This window comes from Centrocercus urophasianus, unplaced genomic scaffold, assembly GCF_019232065.1.
Source record: "Centrocercus urophasianus isolate 14NV4802_14NV808 unplaced genomic scaffold, USGS_Curo_1.0 seq_23, whole genome shotgun sequence".
In the NCBI taxonomy this organism is placed as follows: domain Eukaryota; kingdom Metazoa; phylum Chordata; class Aves; order Galliformes; family Phasianidae; genus Centrocercus; species Centrocercus urophasianus.
In genome coordinates, this window is record NW_024884789.1 from 8901180 (window position 1) to 8918622 (window position 17443).

At 43.4% G+C, this 17443-nt stretch overlaps 1 protein-coding gene across 1 annotated transcript in view; it reads right to left on the reverse strand.

Moving 5' to 3' along the window:
* The window catches only part of PDE8A (phosphodiesterase 8A), a 108732-nt gene that overhangs the window by 33619 nt on the left and 57670 nt on the right, over nt 1–17443 (reverse strand). Inside the window, exon 2 of the mRNA XM_042824440.1 lies at nt 552–608. Within this exon, the coding sequence (XP_042680374.1) occupies nt 552–608 (57 nt within the window). The remainder of the gene's footprint in view (nt 1–551; nt 609–17443) is intronic.

Consider the following 17443-nt stretch of genomic DNA (forward strand, 5'->3'; position numbering starts at 1 on the left):
CCCATCCCAGACAAAAGAAGGGGACAGCTGGCATATGATCTTTATTAATAAAGAGATAAAGGAGTTTGAAGTAATGCCAGTCAACAACAAATAATAATTTAAAAAAAAAAAACCAAAACAATTACACGTATTGCCAAGCTCACTTTCTGTCTTCTGTGATACTGCAAGTTTTGTTGATGCTAGTAGTACTGCTGGTGTAATAGACTTCACCAGGACATTTGACTGAGCACTGTTCTGATGAGATTTTGATTAAGTAAATGCAAAATGCATTAAATAAAATGCAAATCATGGAACATACTACACTGACCACAACAGAGGAAATGGCTATAGATGGCTCTGTTTCTATGAGTTGAGAGACGTTTGGAGAAAAGAGTTTGTCAGGATTTTTAGAATATCATATATAATGTGGTTACAGCCTGTTATGCGCATGCATATCACTTGGCAGAAACACTGTGACGATCCCCATACCACAAAAACTCCAGACATACATCCAAAGTTAACTTCTGTGATATCTGAGAAATTAAGACTTCGGTTGGAACCGTATCTCCTACCTGAAGTTGATCTTGATGAAGTCTCATAGGGCCAAACTGCACATCTGTAACTGGTGACTAGAAAATATAAAAAAGGATCTTATTAGCACATACACACCTAGAGAAGAAGCAAAAATAGCTCTGTTAGAGAAGACTTATTGATTACTGTTGCACAGATATACTAGCACCGTTACAACGGTCTTGTTCTGCTTTTGTAAATGCGTGTGCTGAGCTGTGTTAACACCATTATAAATCAGGTCAGTTTTGACTGTTATATTTTAAAAAGAATGGATTAGTCCAGAAAGTTTTGTAGACAGACTGTTGGTATTTATCTGGTTTTTGTAACCCCTGTATGACATGAGCTGCCTTGCAAAATACGAAAGCATTTTAAAAATTAAAAAAAAAAAAAAAAACAGAAAACAAAAAACAAAAATAAAAACCCAACAACTTCTGAAGAGCTTTGAACCAACTGGAGAAAGGCAAAAGAATGTTACCCCTAGCATTTCCTATGTCGTAGGTGCCCACGAGTGATACAAAAGCACATAAATGTAGTAGGCTCATGGATGCTGGGCTGTGTCCCCTCCTTCCCACCCAGCCCCTCCAGGGTGGGCATCAGAACCCAGATATCTGTGTGACATTGCATGCATTCCGCATGTAGCTTGGCTTTGAGAAACCCTGTAAAATGCTGCTGTGGTATGGCATGCTTTGCGCATGCAGTGATTTCTGCACTAGATGCTGTTCTAGTAACTCAGCCCAGCAGCTTAGCTTTGTGTGCAAGTCAGGATCTTTCTTCCTCACATGCCACTGGAAGCGATGGAGGTGAATGGCCCAGGTGCTGCTTATGGCAGCTGGCTCCAATGCAATTAATCATTGGGTACCACTGGCTGGAGTACAGGCTTCAACACTAACGACTTTTGAAGGCATCTGGGACAGACGTTCTCAAGGAGATAAACATATAAATACAGAGGACACTAATAGGATTGTGTAGGTTAGAGTCTTTGGGAATTCCCACTTGGCAAGTAACTGCGTTTTCATGTGCTTAAGTAGCTCTCATCTCTTATCTCTGAAATGAAAACTAGAAATCAGGAGTAACAATGCTCCTGATTCCAAAAGGGTTGCAGTGTCCGGCCAACGGTCCCTGGAGAGCACAGACTCTGCAAAGATACTGGAGTGAAAACACAGCAGAAAAATGCTATGGGTAACGCAGTAAATGGAAAACATCTCCAGATTCTCATGTACAAAGATCTCTTGAGTACAAAGGTGTCATTTTTACATTGTTGTTTTTCAAAGTAAAGCCACACTTGAAGATCAGATTTATTGCTTTGCACTCTAGAACGTTTCCAATAAGTAATTTTAGAGAAACCTCACCACATCCCACAGAAAAATCTTTTTGAATTACATGCTCTATTCTTTCTTTGACCTCATTGCTCCATTGCTCAGCCCTCTGAGTTTCTCATGTGTGATTTTATTTATTTATCAACTTGGAAATCATCAGGGTAACATTAAATGAGTAAGAAACACAAATCAAGAAAAAATGGCAACGTAGCGCTTACAAAAAAGGAGCCAGGGTTTGCTGTGTTATTTCAGAGGGCCCCAAAAAGCCAGCATTAAAATTGTGTGGGTGGGCTTCAGGTTTATTCTCAGCCATCCTGGATTCAAGTGGCTTAATTTAAATACTCTCTGGTCAGTTCTTATAATTTTAAGACCCCAAACCTCTCTTCCATAGGAAAAAATCAAACTGCTTTCTCCTCCCTCGAGGCCCATCATCCACTTCTTCCAAATCTGCACCAGAAAACAGCAGATAGTTCTGCTGACAGTGCACGGAGCAGAAGGAGATCCAACCCCATCTGCCAGGGCTGTGCTGGCCCTGCAGCGCTGCCAGCAGTGACTCCTTGTTCTCAGAGGGATCAGCAGGCATGCCCAAAGGACACAGAGGGGGTGTATCTATTGAATAAGTGATGCCTTTCTACAGTCAGTTCTCTGGCCATGACCGCATTTCAAATAAAATTTTGCACTATTTATTTTGCTCTCCAGCTGCCAGCATAAAGCAGCAAGTGTTACTGTTACGGTTCCACCATGAGCTGCAGGGCACAGACTCGGAGCTGAGCTCTGAAGTTTGGGGTCTCTGAGCCCCATGTCTCAGGGCAGTGCACTCTCACACCCAGTTCCAACACAGACCAAGCTCTATGAAGTTATGCTACAAGATTTATCCTACAGGGAATTCGCGGAGCCTGCAAAATGCTTTTATGCCAGCAAACTGTGGCATTCTGACACTGAAAATACCCATGCATGCACCACTGAAGCTTAAGTTACAGGCACTGCCCAAATGGGAAGCTGTCATTACACGTTAACTGCCTGTCCTGGGCCGAAGAAAAACCCTGCTCTGCATCTCCACTACAAAACATCAGTGAACTCCAGTTAATTATTAATCCTGTTGAAATCTGTTCAATCACTTGATTAATCATTTCAGCTCTTTGTCTGCTGCTGATAGCACTCGGAAGCAGCGTGCTGATTAAGTGCTGTGTCAAAAACCAAGACTGCAACAAGGGTGAGCTGAAACTCTATGGATGAATGAAAAGAGCTTTACGAACATAAGCTCACAACAAACCAAGCCCAGCCAAGGCTCGCACGTACTGTAACAGCACAAACACATTCTCATTCACTCAAGAATTTTGCTTTCCTACTGAAAAAAGAACCAACCCCAGCCTGCTCTAAGTGCTCACACACAGCACTGCAGCCATCCCGTGTTCTCTGACCCACTGCCTGTTGTAACCACTAAACTGAGAACACTGCAACTGCTGATAGCAATACTGCATGTTTCCCATGCTCAGAGATAAGCGAATGTTTGATAAATAAAAATAACTGAAATAAATACAGACCCAAACAACCATGACCGATCTGATTAAAGTACAACAGACTCGGCGCTGACCTGATATAACCTGGTACAGTACTTGTCACCATCAGTCATTCCTCACATTTTGCCAGGACAAAATCGACAGCAATGGTCTTTCATGGTGGCTGCTGTTTAAGTTTTTTTTTCTTCCTACAGCTACAAAAGCCCTGTGGAGTTTGCCCAGTGAATAAATATAGTAAGGACTAAGGGTGGACATAAAGCCAGCTCAATCCGCACACTCCCTGCGGCGATAAACTGCCTGGTTGGAGCGCAGGACACATCAAAGCAGCCTGCATTCCGCAGGTCTCTGTTTGCTAGAGGTCTCACATCTTGGCTCCCTCCAGCGCGCCTCTCCTACCATTACCAATTGGAGAGGAGAGCAAACTAAAAGGCAGCGTCAGCCCCCCGCACCCTCTGGCCATTAACTCCCATGCAGTGCTCCGCTATGGTGCGGCAAACACATTTCTTTTTTAGAGCTATGCTCTTAGCTCATTTCTTTCATGAAGTTTTTGTGGGATGTTTTAAAGCAAAGCCTCGGGCTGCCTGAGGCAACCTGCTGACATCCAGGTTTCAAAAGCAGGCGATGAGAAATGGTGAGCTGTTCAACACCAGGTAACTGCCCATTCAAATAAAGACTTCAGCCCTAAGGCCCTGATTCATTATTTTAGGACATGGATAACTACAGTGATATAAGACTTCATCACCGGGCTTATTGGGCTGCTGTCAGAAAAATTCATCATTTTACTCAGATCAATACTTTAACACATCATAAAAAATGTGTTGTATTTAGTTTTAAAATGCATACTTAAGTTTTGCCCATGCAGTTGGAAGGAAGACTTGACTCATCACAGCAACAACCAAACACCAAAACATGCTCAGAGCCTTAGGATGGCTAGAATACTCAAAATTCAGCTTATGCTAAGAAAAACAAAGGGATGAATTTTACAAAGGAAAAAACATATTTCCTTAACCTGCTGTGCTAAGCATAGATTTATCACCCCTGAGAGGGAAAGCTCAGACTCACAGGTTCAGATCATACCTCAAACTTCAACTCCTTTGGAATCCATTAATGGCAGAACTTTGAATTCCACATGATAACATGAGTTCTCAAAAACCTCAGCCAAACACTTGTGGATGCTGGAAGGCAGAAAGTACCCCATCGGCTATCAGAGCAATTCCACAAAGAGAATAACCTGGATTTGCTTCACTGTAAAGTAGGAGTCTGGCCCCACAGTTATTCCTTTGGCCATTTGGAGGCCACAACAATTAGATCAAAGAACAAGAGGGAATAAAGCACCTAGGGTTACCTGCTTCATTTGACAGATTCAAGGATGGAGGCAAACCAGGCTCTAAAAGACCCGAATCTGTACTTAGTTCATCTTTTGCTGAAATACAGAGCTCTAGAAGGCAGTTAACATTTATCAAAACTGCTGTTCAGCCCAGATGAAACCTGCTAATTCTATCCCTTGATATCTTTTCCTATTTTTGTTTCATAAAAAATGTAGACAAATGTCACAGACTCGACAATTTAAATAATGCAGCATTCTGACTCAATGCAATTTGTTCTTACGAAATCCAGCATTTATTCTAAATCTGGCTCCCCCCTGATGCACCTCTGTCAACAAAACAATATGGAGTCAGAGCTGTATTTCAAGGTCTGAAGATCACCTGAAGTTCTGGTATGATATCTTTATTTATTTATTTTGTTTGTTTGTTTGTTTCCAGTATTAAATTAATTTCTATAAGAATTATTTATGATGCTGCCATATGGTGATACAGCAACCAACACAAGCAGTGAGATATCATACCCTCTGTTCCCAATTTCTGAAGTTTTAGTAATGGTTGTGAATCAGTTTTACATAAATTAGCCCTTGGGAGGCAAGCTCTGGCCTCTGATTCACATCATTAGGAACACAAAATTCGGAGAGCTTGCCGTTTTTGTGAGAAGGTCTATGGAGCACAGTGAGTTGCCTCTCAAGTGAGGCTGCTAAGCATACCAGCCATGGGACCCATGCTCTTATTCCTGAGCTCCTGGTGACCCCTTCAACTGGGTACGTTGTTTGTTGTATTCTGGACCTAATTCCCATCTTCATTGCTTCAGAATTAGTCTGAATCCAATACATACAGCTAAATTAGAACAGAATTGGAGTAATATAGTTACGAAATTGGGCCTACTGCATTCTAGCACACTTTAAATACAATTGAGAATTCATTCCGCACCTTTTGGAAAATCTTCCCGTATTTGTAATACGAAATTACTGTTATCATGTTGCAAGCATGACATTATCAGAGGTGAATCATTTCATTATTTTGGAAAAAAAAGAAAAGAAAAGAAAAGAAAAGAAAATGCTGTCCCAAAGGAACTTTTATAATTATGTGCAGTGTGGTAAGGCCTGGGTGGCTTCTGGCCCAGACCAGTGGCCCACTGCGGTCAGCTTTGTACAATTACAGAACAGAAGACAGTAACCTCTACCACTGTTAAAGGTCAGAACTTCTACACAGAGCACACCAACAGCTCTAAGGATTCCTTCAGCTCTTGACAGGATATTTAAATGATAAATGTCATTAACGCTTAGCATGCTTACAGCACAATCACACAGATCTCAAACCCGCAGAGGCAGCTCATGAATCCACATGATGTTTTCTAACCAAAGAGAACACTGTTGAATGGGAACCAGTTCTCACATCAGAAGATGTTCAAGTCCAGCAAGTGGGATCTGCTGCAGCAGTTCTCTGACCCAGGGATCCTTTAGAGATCTGCATGATATACACAAGCACACTGGGCTTGAAATGTCATCTGTTTGTCTTTATTTTGCATTAGATTGGAAAAATGTGAAACAAATGTTCTACAACAACCCCAGAAACGTAAATACCCTTAACAACGGTCTGTGGTCCATCATCATCATTTTGTCAAACACCTTCATGACCAACCAGCGCGGAGTTTAAAATGCCCTACACCTTCACCACCTCAAAACCTGAGCTGATTCACTGGGGTCTCCCCTCAGGCTGCCCACTGTGACTGGAAGCTTTCCTGGAACATCACTATGGAGGCCACATACGCGCAGACCTCAGCTGGAGGCTGCAGGCTCTCCCCACGCTGGATCCCTGGAATGCTCACTCAACTACAGCCAAATATTTCTGTGTGGTGAGGACATGCTGTAAAGCATTTGTAGTTATATCCTGCGCTAAAGAGAAAAACAGCAGCTTAAATGATCTGGCTTGTACTTTAGAAGAATTTTTTAAACCCTGTAATAACGGTTTTCTATACATAGGTTGCACAAATGGATGCCTTTATCAAGGCAAAAAAAGTAGTAAGAACAGTTTCAGATTTTCAAAGCTAAACGCGGTTCATAAGCATTTGTCTTTTTGGAGAGTCCAGTTTAAGAATGTGTAAAATGCAGAAATTGAACTGCTTCAGATGAAAAGAGAGGGCATCTTCAGGATATTAGTAACATATTCTGTTTCATTTGTTTTAAACAAAATTTAAGTGTTGGCTCGAATATCTGGCACCTCGGAGGGGAAGTGTCATCTAAATTCAGAGGCCCACAGTATTTTGGGGGTACATTGGGGTTTGCAAGCAAATAGATCCAGCACTGACTTTCTCAACACCTTCTCTAACTCCAAAAGAACTCATCCCTCCTGCTGCCTCAGGTGTATGAATGTTGCAGGCCAGCTGCAGCATCACTACTTCCCGTTCCCCAGTTGTGTGGATGCTTCCACACAAACACTGCATTCTTCTGGCCCAGAGGGAAATTCTTGCTGCCTGCACTTTCACAGTTGAGCTGCACAGCAGTCTGGGAGATTTAAATACGGCACAGTAGTTCTATTGTTTAATAATATTCAAGCCGCTCGCTCTCTTGTGATTCCGCAGAAGCCAGAAGATCCCGGCAAGAAGCAATAAGTGCTAATCTGTTTTATATTTGTCTACCAGTTCTCTTCCTTCTAGCAGCTCCCACTTGTTAGTTTTTAGGGATGATTAGAGACACATTAGGATACAACAGATCTCCATCACTGTCACTGTAAGCTTTATTTTTTTGCTTTATTCATATGGATTTCAATGGCATTTTCATTGAACCATCTGGATTTTAATGGGTTCAGTATCTAAAAGGAAATTCCAGTCTATTAGGAAGATTTCCAAATACTGTTTTTATGTGTCAAATCAAATTTTCATGCCTTCATCTACCAACACTAATTGCCACAAACAGATCAAGCAAAGCAAGAACGTGTAGCACAAAATAGCATGAACCTGCCAGTGGGTCTGTTAGGTTTTCTAGAAAACCTCTGCTCCATCCTGAGCCCCCCTTTTATTAAGGAACAAACTTGATTTTCCTATTGCCATTAACAACTTACTGCTCATGCTGACATGGTGGAAGCCTGAGCCCTTGGCAAATGTACAGTCAGAGCAACACCACATTACAAAAAGAGCACAGGTAAATGACATGCAATAGGCTGACAGCACAGCCTGCCTCCTGGGAACCCCCATGTTCCCAGCTGAACAACTTAGAAAATTTTACAAGAAAAATCTTTATATAGATTTCCTCACTGAAAGGCAAATCTGAGGCATTACACTGTGGGGAAAGACAGCTGTAGTGACCACAATAATTCTTTCTATCTGCTGCCACTCGCTACCATGACAGAATACAGATCAGCACAGGGGGATATTCAGTAGCGATAGCAAACATTTCAGGATTTTTGTTTACTGAATGCCGCTGTCCATTAATAATTGAGAAAACCAAAAGTGATGTTCTTGGCCTCTTGCAAATGGAGAACTTTATCTCCAATACATCACAGAAAGCATGAGATTACAAGCATATTCGAGACATCCTTTAAAATAAATACTAGGAAGTTCATAGCACCGTGTCCTCTCTTCTGCTCTCCAGCATTCATTTAGGATGATCATACCAGAGACCAACAGGATTACACCAGGTTTTATCATGGGGAGCAAACAGACAAATGGATTTAAGAGAGCTGGGATCCCTCCTTTCTTCTGTCCGCTCAGAATTTCACTAGCAGGACAGTGGCTGCTAGAGGCTGCTTTCCTCTCACACAGACACCTCTTCATTTCGGAGGACCCACCAGGTAGGCTGAAACCCAACAAAGGCCTTGTGCTCGCGCCTGGGTCAGGAACACACCGCACTTCTGCCAGCCCACAGCACCCCTGAAATGTTACATCGCATGCGCTGCTCATGGGATTGCTCTTGTTTTTTTTTCCTTACGTACAGTAGAACCTTTTTACAGTCACACCAATCCCTCTGAACTTTGCATATCTTTACTAACGTGGATTTTTTCATTATAACCAGAATTCCACTTTTAATTTTAGCTCTCTTGGCGAAAAGAATTTCACTCTATCTGCATTTGTGGTAGGCACACTCCAGCACTCTTTTATTTAACTCAAAACATTACTTAATGAATCTAACTGCATTACTACGTTTGCTAAGAAATAATCTCCACAGCCCCAGCTCTCCCCTTACCAAAGAGCTGCCGAGGTGCCAAAGATGACACTGCTGGAATAAAATGAGTTAGCACGGAGCGTGCTTTTGCCTCCAGGAATGCCTAAGCAACCAGTACGTTACCACCTCCCAGTAAAGTTTCACACACCAAAACTGGGAACCAAGCTCTCAGTGGAGCCACTCCCTTTTAATCAACAGCCCTTAAAGCAGCCACTGTGGTCATTAATGGAGATGCAAATCCAGCTGGTATCTACCATCCAACAAGGCAAAATCCTGCCTGCTGTGAAGTCTGTTGACTACACAACTGTCTGGGTATAATCTTTCCACATCTAAGGTTTGTATTTCTCAAAGTACAAGAGCCATAACTGTGCAGATAGTAATACACTGATGTTGAATAGCCTCATATATCTTCTATTTACGCCTGAGATTTACAGGAAAGAGACAGCATCTGGAGATACCCACATAAGATCCTTTTACCTGGTTATGACAGTAAGTGAGAGAGCCCTGCTGCACAGCAAATTGGGAAGGAAAGGTCTGTAATAAGGCGGAAGATCGCAGGCCAAGAAAAGGAGGTGAAAAAACACTGAATAAATCCATAATGTAAACACATGCACTAGAGCTAGGCTGCAAACTGCACAGCTGACTGCACGATAAAAGCACCAATACTCAGCACAGAGCTAGTGGTGGTGAACATGGTCAAGCAGACCTGGCCCTTCAAGTGTTCTTTGGACAACCAGTTTTAAATGGTGCTTCCATTGCCTATAACATGGGTAGGATGTCTGGAATCTGTTTTTCCAGAAGCTGTATCAGCCTCTTCCAGTTACAAGTCACCAGACCCTGCCACAGGCCCACAAACTCTTAGGAAAAGCCAGCTGCCTCTGAGCTCCACTGGCCATCTCTTACCAGCTCCTCATTCTACTCACGCAGTAACAATAAAACAGGCGAAGGAAGAAAGAGGTCCTGGTTGTTATACACTAAAACATTGTCAACCTATGCAAAACAAGGTGATTAGTCACAAGAAAAACTGGCATCTGTCCAGAATCGATCTCCCTTAAGATACAAATTCTGGCACCTGACAAGATGGAAGCTCATTTCATCTGTTTTTCAACTATCCAAACTATGTTTCCCTCCTGGATAAGCTTTCTCTCTCTCCTGTCTTTTCTATGAATGGATGTGACAGGCCCAGGCTTTTTGGTATGAGTGGGAAAGCTCCATGTCAAAGCACAAACAAGGGAGAAGAGACATTAAAGTCCTGTCTGGCGACACCATTAACAAGTTCACAGTCACCATTTCCTTCTTCCTCCCCTGCACGAAGTGTTTCTTCCCAGACAGTGATCCAGACTGCTGATAGCTCTGGCAGGGAGATTTTACCAGAAATTTTAGCAGGAAATGTTCATTTGTGAGCCCTTATGTCCTCCCTGTGCTACATCTGCACAGCCCCGTGTGGACTGCAAAGCTGCTCTGACAGCCTGCAGCATGCTGCAGGAACGTCCGTGGCTCTGAGCTGAGTGCAGCACCAACTGCACACACTTGTTTTCTTTCTCCTTTTCCTCCCAGTAATGAAATACAACAAGGTCACTTGGAAAACTAGAAAAAAAACATCCTATGTACTCATTGAAGAATAATGTAGATCAGGCTGTTGGAAAGTCTTAGATCACCTGATTTCTTTTTCATCCTCTGTGAACTTTGAACATAAGGCTGTAATTACTATAAGCACGGGAGAGAGCGGTGCTCTTGATTAGGAAAGCCTTTATCAATCATGAGATGTTTCATTTGATTTATGTGTTTGTGTGTTCCCCTGAGCCGGGACGAATGGCCTTACCGCACTCATATTTGTGTGGTTAGCGGATTTTTCTGCATCTCTTTTGTCCTTACCCTCCAAAGACACAACAAATGGTGTATTGCTAAATGTTGAACTTTGCAATTTTCGTGCTGCATTGCGACAGTAATGTATTTTGACTAACTGCACGAGCCACCAACATGTACAGTCCAGGCAGCAGCCACAGAACACCAAAGGTTTACTTTTTTTTCTTCACTGCTTAATTTGAACCATTATGTTGTACTCTGGATGACTTCAGAAAATAGTACGAGGTGCATAATTTAATCCAGTTATATATGTAATCTAATTTTGCTTAAGAACATTCAAATGTCTTTCAACAAAACAAACCTCCTCCAGAACAGCAGGAAAATATTAGAGGTGGCATCAAACCACTGCCCCATTAGATATAAATTGCTCACAGCATGTTCTCCACAAAGCAGAGTAACAAAATTTGCAGGCCGTAATATGAGGCTCTACCCAGAAATACTTTCCAGATGAAGTATGCATGATTTGCGGTGGTTGTGTGACACAGACAACAATGTTCTGCTGTTGGATGGAGATGATCCAGTGCATTTCGAGCTCTAAACCTGCCCATTCTCCCTGCACACCCCCTTTTCTCAGTCCTGCACCAGGAAAGCTGACTAGGACTCCAATACAGATGGGAGCTCTGTGACTGCTGCTGTCAGTGCCCTTTCCACACAGCTGGCTGTGAATGCTGAATGAATGAATGACTACCTGCAAATCGTTTTTGTCTAGTAAATCTAACAGGCACAAGTGTGTGATACTTCAGCCTCATGTCTCCTCTTTATTTTACAGCACTAAGCGCTGTCACTGTTACCCATGTACTCCTTGAGTGGTAATGAGTCTCATACATTTTAACCAATTAGGACTGATTTCTTCTATTTTCTTTTACAACTGAAACATGTCTATGCCAGGAATAATTTTTCTGATGCTGCAAACGTACCACATACCACCTTCCTACTTCAGTGGAGTTCTAGGACATAATTTCATAGCATCTATGACAGCTTAAAAGTTAAACTGATGATTTTGCATTGCAATTCTGCTTTGTACTTTTAACCTATTCTATTACATCTTTTTAAACGCTTGCATGGCATCATGGCATGTAGAATTTCCAGGATTACCACTAGATTGGCTGCCTATTTTTTCAGGAAGAAGTTAGTTGCAGCCTTCCAAGCAGCACTACACAAGGTAATGTCTCCCACATAACAAGCAGCTTTTTGCATCGTCTGTAGCAACAAACATCTTCTGGTAAGTACAAACTTTTTTTTTTCTTTTTCTTTTCTTTTTTCTTTTTTTTTTTTCTGTGCATGATAGCATATTCTCTTCTTGAAATGTTCTATTATTTCCAGCATTTCTGTCGTACAAGTTCATTTAATTTAGTTACTAACACAGCGCCTATTAGTTGCTTTCTTCACACAGTTCCCCCACAGTCTCACCTGGAACTCCCCCAGCTTCATCTGGCTGGAAAATCAGAATCCCTTTGATTGTAAGCCACGGATAGAGGTGTTCATTTCTCTCCCTGCTCTGACCTCTACCACCATGCTACAACTGGAGCCCCAGGCTGATTCCATCAGCACTCCAAGAGTCAGAGAGAAACACCTGGAATTTATTTGTTAGAAATAAAATAGATGACATCTTTTCAGGAGTTCTGCTTGCACCTGTACTTCTAAATCTCTTCCACAAAGGCAAGTTCTGAACAAATGTAATCAGGAGCAGGAGGCAGCAGCTCTCCTAGGGGCCCGGCTGAGGGCCTGGGAAGAATGGGGATGATGCCCAGAGGCACGGGATGCTCCGAGCATTCCAATTTCAGCAAAGCTGCAAAGGGGGAGGGAAGTGAGGAGCCCCAGGAGGAACTGGAGAGGTCAGGGCTGCAAACAAGGTCGTGATGGGAGGACAGAAGTCAAAATAATCAAACACCACCGCTGTCACCTGATGGGAGAAGGGCACGAGGGTACAGGATGAACCTCTGAAAATATGCAGAGGAGGGAACAGGGAATACACAGAGAGGAAGAAGGGCAGTGAAGAAACAAAGAGAGAGAAGGCCCTGCCAATTGTTTGGATGAAGGTTACCCCTGCCTAGGCACCACACTCATTGTCTGCAGCCGTCTCCTTTCCTGCAGCTTTCCTGAGCCTCCCTGAGCACAGACAGAGCTGGTTCCAAAGCGGAAGGTGACTGATGTGGTCCTGTGCTATGGGCAGTCCACACAAGGACCAGATCAACTTCTTTATTTGTACTTGTGTAGTGTGCAAGGTTTTCATTGCAAGGGTTTAACAGCCTGGAGCAAAAGCTGGCTGTATCTCATCCTGCTTGGCCTGGCAGGCTGTCCTGGAGAAAGCTCACATGTGTGATCTTAGTGAGACAGTCCCACTGCAAATGGAACCAAAGCCCTGAGCACACAAAGCAAACACACCAGTACCACAGCTGGGCACTGCATCTCGCTCACCTCTGCACACTGACTGCAGGGCCCTGCTGATGAAGTAGGATGCTGGAAGGAAGCACAGGAGCTCTGGATTACGTGGGAACCAGGTGTGGCACTTTCTGACCATAAAGATACACAGATGGAAATATCACTTTTCCATCACTCTGTGGAGTAACTCTAAATGGTTTGTTTTTTAAAATAAAAGACTTCAGAAGATTCCTTACAAGAACTGCTTTCATTCAGCGCGATGCCGCTCTCAGCCAAGTACACAAGCTGTTTGGGCAAAACAGAAATAGGATTTGGAGATGGGGTGATGGGGAAACCATCTGCAGCACGACAGATCTACAGAAGAGAAATACAATGCAAGCACTATCAGGTGCACAGTGTGCCCTATTTTTCAAAGGCGGTTTCTCTCTTCCAATAGGTGTTTCCTTTTGCTTTGCGTGACAGGAGGCTAACAGGGTGCTGCTGTCAGTATGATCGAGTAAAGCTGCTCAAAACATTGCCTGGAAGAATGGTTGAACTAAGGTCTGCATTGCTCATCACTGGTTCTTGTCCAAGGGGAAGTTAATAACCCTGTGCCACTGGCCAAAACACAAGCAAACCAAAATGTAAGGGGATCAGGCCCCTGGCAGTGTGTCAGCAGTACTGATCTCAGCCAGCTAGCAGAGGAGTGCTGCTGCACGCCTTGCTGGCAGTTCTCTGCCCCAGTGTGACAGCATGAGCAGCAGCTTCAGGCTCAACAGTTTGCAAAATGCTTTACAAGATCTGAAGGTGGTTTCACATAACATCCTACAAAACCAAGTTATAAACCTTTCAAATTTATAAACCTGGCCGCCTCAGGAAGGAATCTATTGATAGCCTTCTGCAAGAGAAACATACAGAAAAAAAAATATATCCAAATGCCATTTAGAAAGATCACTGAAACAAACATGGATTTTTATCACGGCTCAACATTTAAACTGTCAGCTTTATCCTCATGATAAGTAGGCAGCTCTCATTTACAACTGAACACCTACTTTATTTATTTAGCTATGCTGCATTTAACCTTACATCCTGTCTGCTGGGTGCATCCGGCTCCACCGCTCTCCATGCTGCAAAGCTTTAGCATAAGGTGGGGGAGCTACTTTCCACAAGCCAAAAAACAGGAAATTTGATGACATTGTTCAGTGAGCAGACGTCAGCAGAGAGTGATACAAAAGAGTAAACAACTTCCTAGCAGCAGCAGACAAATGGGCCGGAACTACTGGAATCCTGTGATGTCTGGTGTGTTTTGCATGAAAATTACTGTCTCAATGAAACAGGGTGCGATCTTCATTTGATGCAAACCGGAGCTGCTCCCTGGAGCTACACTAATTTGGTCTGTATAAGATCTGATCCCAAATCTTTACCTATGTGATCATGAAAGCATCATTTTTAAGAATTCACATGGTTAACATCTGGAATATTTTGTAAATATTATTTTAGGACACAAAAAGCTGATGTGGATAAAAAGGACAAATTTCTGTGAACATACAGGCAGCAGTACCAGAAATGCAGGCACCACTTCATTATGATCATACCACCATCAGTCTTTCATGTAGAACAATAACAACTTATGTTTTTATATATTCCTGTTTAAAGCACTTTGATATGAAGCAAGCTCAACACCCCACCCATGGATGGAGGAGCAGGCATGACATCTCTGTTATGTATTTCAGCATTTGCTTTGTGAAATCTCCTCTCATATCTTCCAGCTGTGGACAAATGTCAAACCTGATCCAAAAAAATAACCACTCAGCTGGGCACACAGTGACTCAGAGCCAGGTTACAGCCAGTAGAAAGAAAATGCAGGGGAAGGCATTTTTGCTCTGACTGAACGTCATTCTGCCCATCTCTGCCCAATTTAATGATCCCTTAACCCATTAAAGAGTAATGTTGGACCGCTGACCACAAACACAGAGCCTAACTATTGCATCCCAAGCAGCTGTATCAAGAAAAATGGTATCCTCCAGAAAAAAACTTCATCCCTACTAAGCCACTGTAAAGAGACCACTGAGGCACATCATTTTTCAGCTCTTTCAAATTGCCATTAAGCAACTCCTTTTAAAGGGATGTAGTGTATCAAGTCCTAGTCTAAATAAGTTCTTGAGGAGCTCATGACAAACAGACCAGCATACTGCTTGGAAAAAATTGGGGATCTTACCAAAAGATGTTTCCCTGAAAGGATGCAATTCAATAAGTACGGTCTCAGGACACTTCTCCTATCCAGGTAACACTGCCAGCCAAAATCTAAGCAGAACAGATTCCAACAATTAGAATCAGCAGCTACGTTTAAAGCTGTCCACTCTTAGTGGAGAAAGACAGAACAACAGGAAAAAGCCAGATGCTTCTCAGTGCTCCTCGCCAAATTCTCCTCTCCTTAGAGACACAAAATGTAAAATACATTCCTGGGGAGGAGGACACACCAAGAACCATGTCAGCACTGCAATCAAATGACACAGCTAACACACACAGGGCCAGAGCTGTCTGTAACACAGCTCCAGTGACAAGCAGACTTAGTTCTTCCAAAACACTGGCAAGTGGCAATAGGCTAACAAATGGCTAGAAAAAAGAACAGAAAGACAACCAATTGCTTCTCATTCTTCACTCTACTTATATCACAATTTTCCTGGTTTCAATTAGTTTGTGATTTCGGCAGAGCTAAAACTAACTTGCAATGAGTGTTTTGCTTGAGTGAGGAACATGGGGAGATTCTTTCCCCTCAGATTTGAACGTGGGCATGCAGCACAGAGATGCAGGTAGGCAGAGCCCAGCTGGCTAAGGCCAGCAGTGAGGGTGCTGCAAGCACACCTAAGCCACTTCCAGCAAACACTGCAGGTGCAAGCAGCTGGCAGTGACGGAATGGGAGCTAGCAAGCAGCTTACGCTGGCTCACAGCTTACGTTAGTACCTCTGACAGCACAGTAAGTCCTAACCAGAGAAGGGATGCGGCTTGTCTGTGCATCACACGGCATCTGACACTGCTCCCATCCTGCTGAGGCCTCAGCTGCTCCACTCAGCTGCTAACAAAGGAGCTAATTTGCAGACCTGAGTTGCTTTGACTGCACTGGGGCCAGGAACGAACCCCGCCATGCACTCCATGCAATGCAGGCTGTAGCTTGCAGAGATTGCTCCTGGGATCTGTCACAGAGAGTTTTGGATGTGGCTTGGTCTTTTCAGCAGTGGGCACAGATCTGCCCAGGGCACCACATCCTCTGCAGGCAGACAGGGCTAATTGTTCACAAACCTCCTCTAACTTTGGTTAAAAGGAGGTTAAAAATGTATGTGACTGGACAACGCTTCCAAGAATAATCAAATCAGACTGGAGGAATGACAAAGTATTTATCGGAGAATGGCATTCACTTGGGTGTGACAACAAAGTGACAAAGTTAACACCTTATCTGAAGGCTGGGATTTTGCAAAGCCCACCAGGATGAAAACACTATTTTACCACAGCTCCCTTTCCATATTTTCATTCCACTGCAGCTTACAGTTAATGCACAGATAGGGACAGGCACCTGGCCCTGACCTGCAGTGAGCGAAGCTCCACAGCCATACAGTCCATTTCTACTGACTGTGCTTGTTTAGGGCCTTCCATTGTGAAGCACTGATTTATGTCAGCAGAGGTGAATGCGCTGAGCAAAGTCAGGCAGCACACAGCTCCAAATATAAATGGAAGTATGGAACGCTATTGTGTGCGAGCACAGGAACGGCACTGCGTAGGAAGGGTGGGTGGCCATGCCAGCCATCTGCTGATGGAGCCCTCGAGGGGCTGCCGAAAAATCACCGTCCTCTGCAGGACCTCCCTTCCCTTTCCCAGCACGAGGTCTTCAACAGCAGGTACAGCACAGGACACAAAGCACTCTCCCAGCCTCCCTACAGCATCGCACCACAGAGACTGGCCATGCCTCCAGCTCCTGGCCTTTCCTGTGTGGCTGAACAGAGACTCCTCTGACCTTCTGTGTCTGGAATGTTCACTTCTATCACCTACATCCAACTGAATTTTTACACAAAAGTTTGTTTCATGGAAGTCTGTTTCAGAGCTGTGCTTCTGCAGCATGCTTTCTGATCTGCTCAAACGAGCAATAAAAACCTCCTAGGTGAGGCTTATGGGAAAGTTAACCTGGAGGCCACTCACTACAGCATTTCCCATTTTTTACACCTTTGAGTCACTCTACATTAAATTACAAACAGACTAAATTGAAGCTCTTTCTGATATAAAAAGAGAGCTTGTCAGGAAAAAACGAGGGCTCCAAGGGCTGGATGCACCTACCAGTCGCCATCCACAAA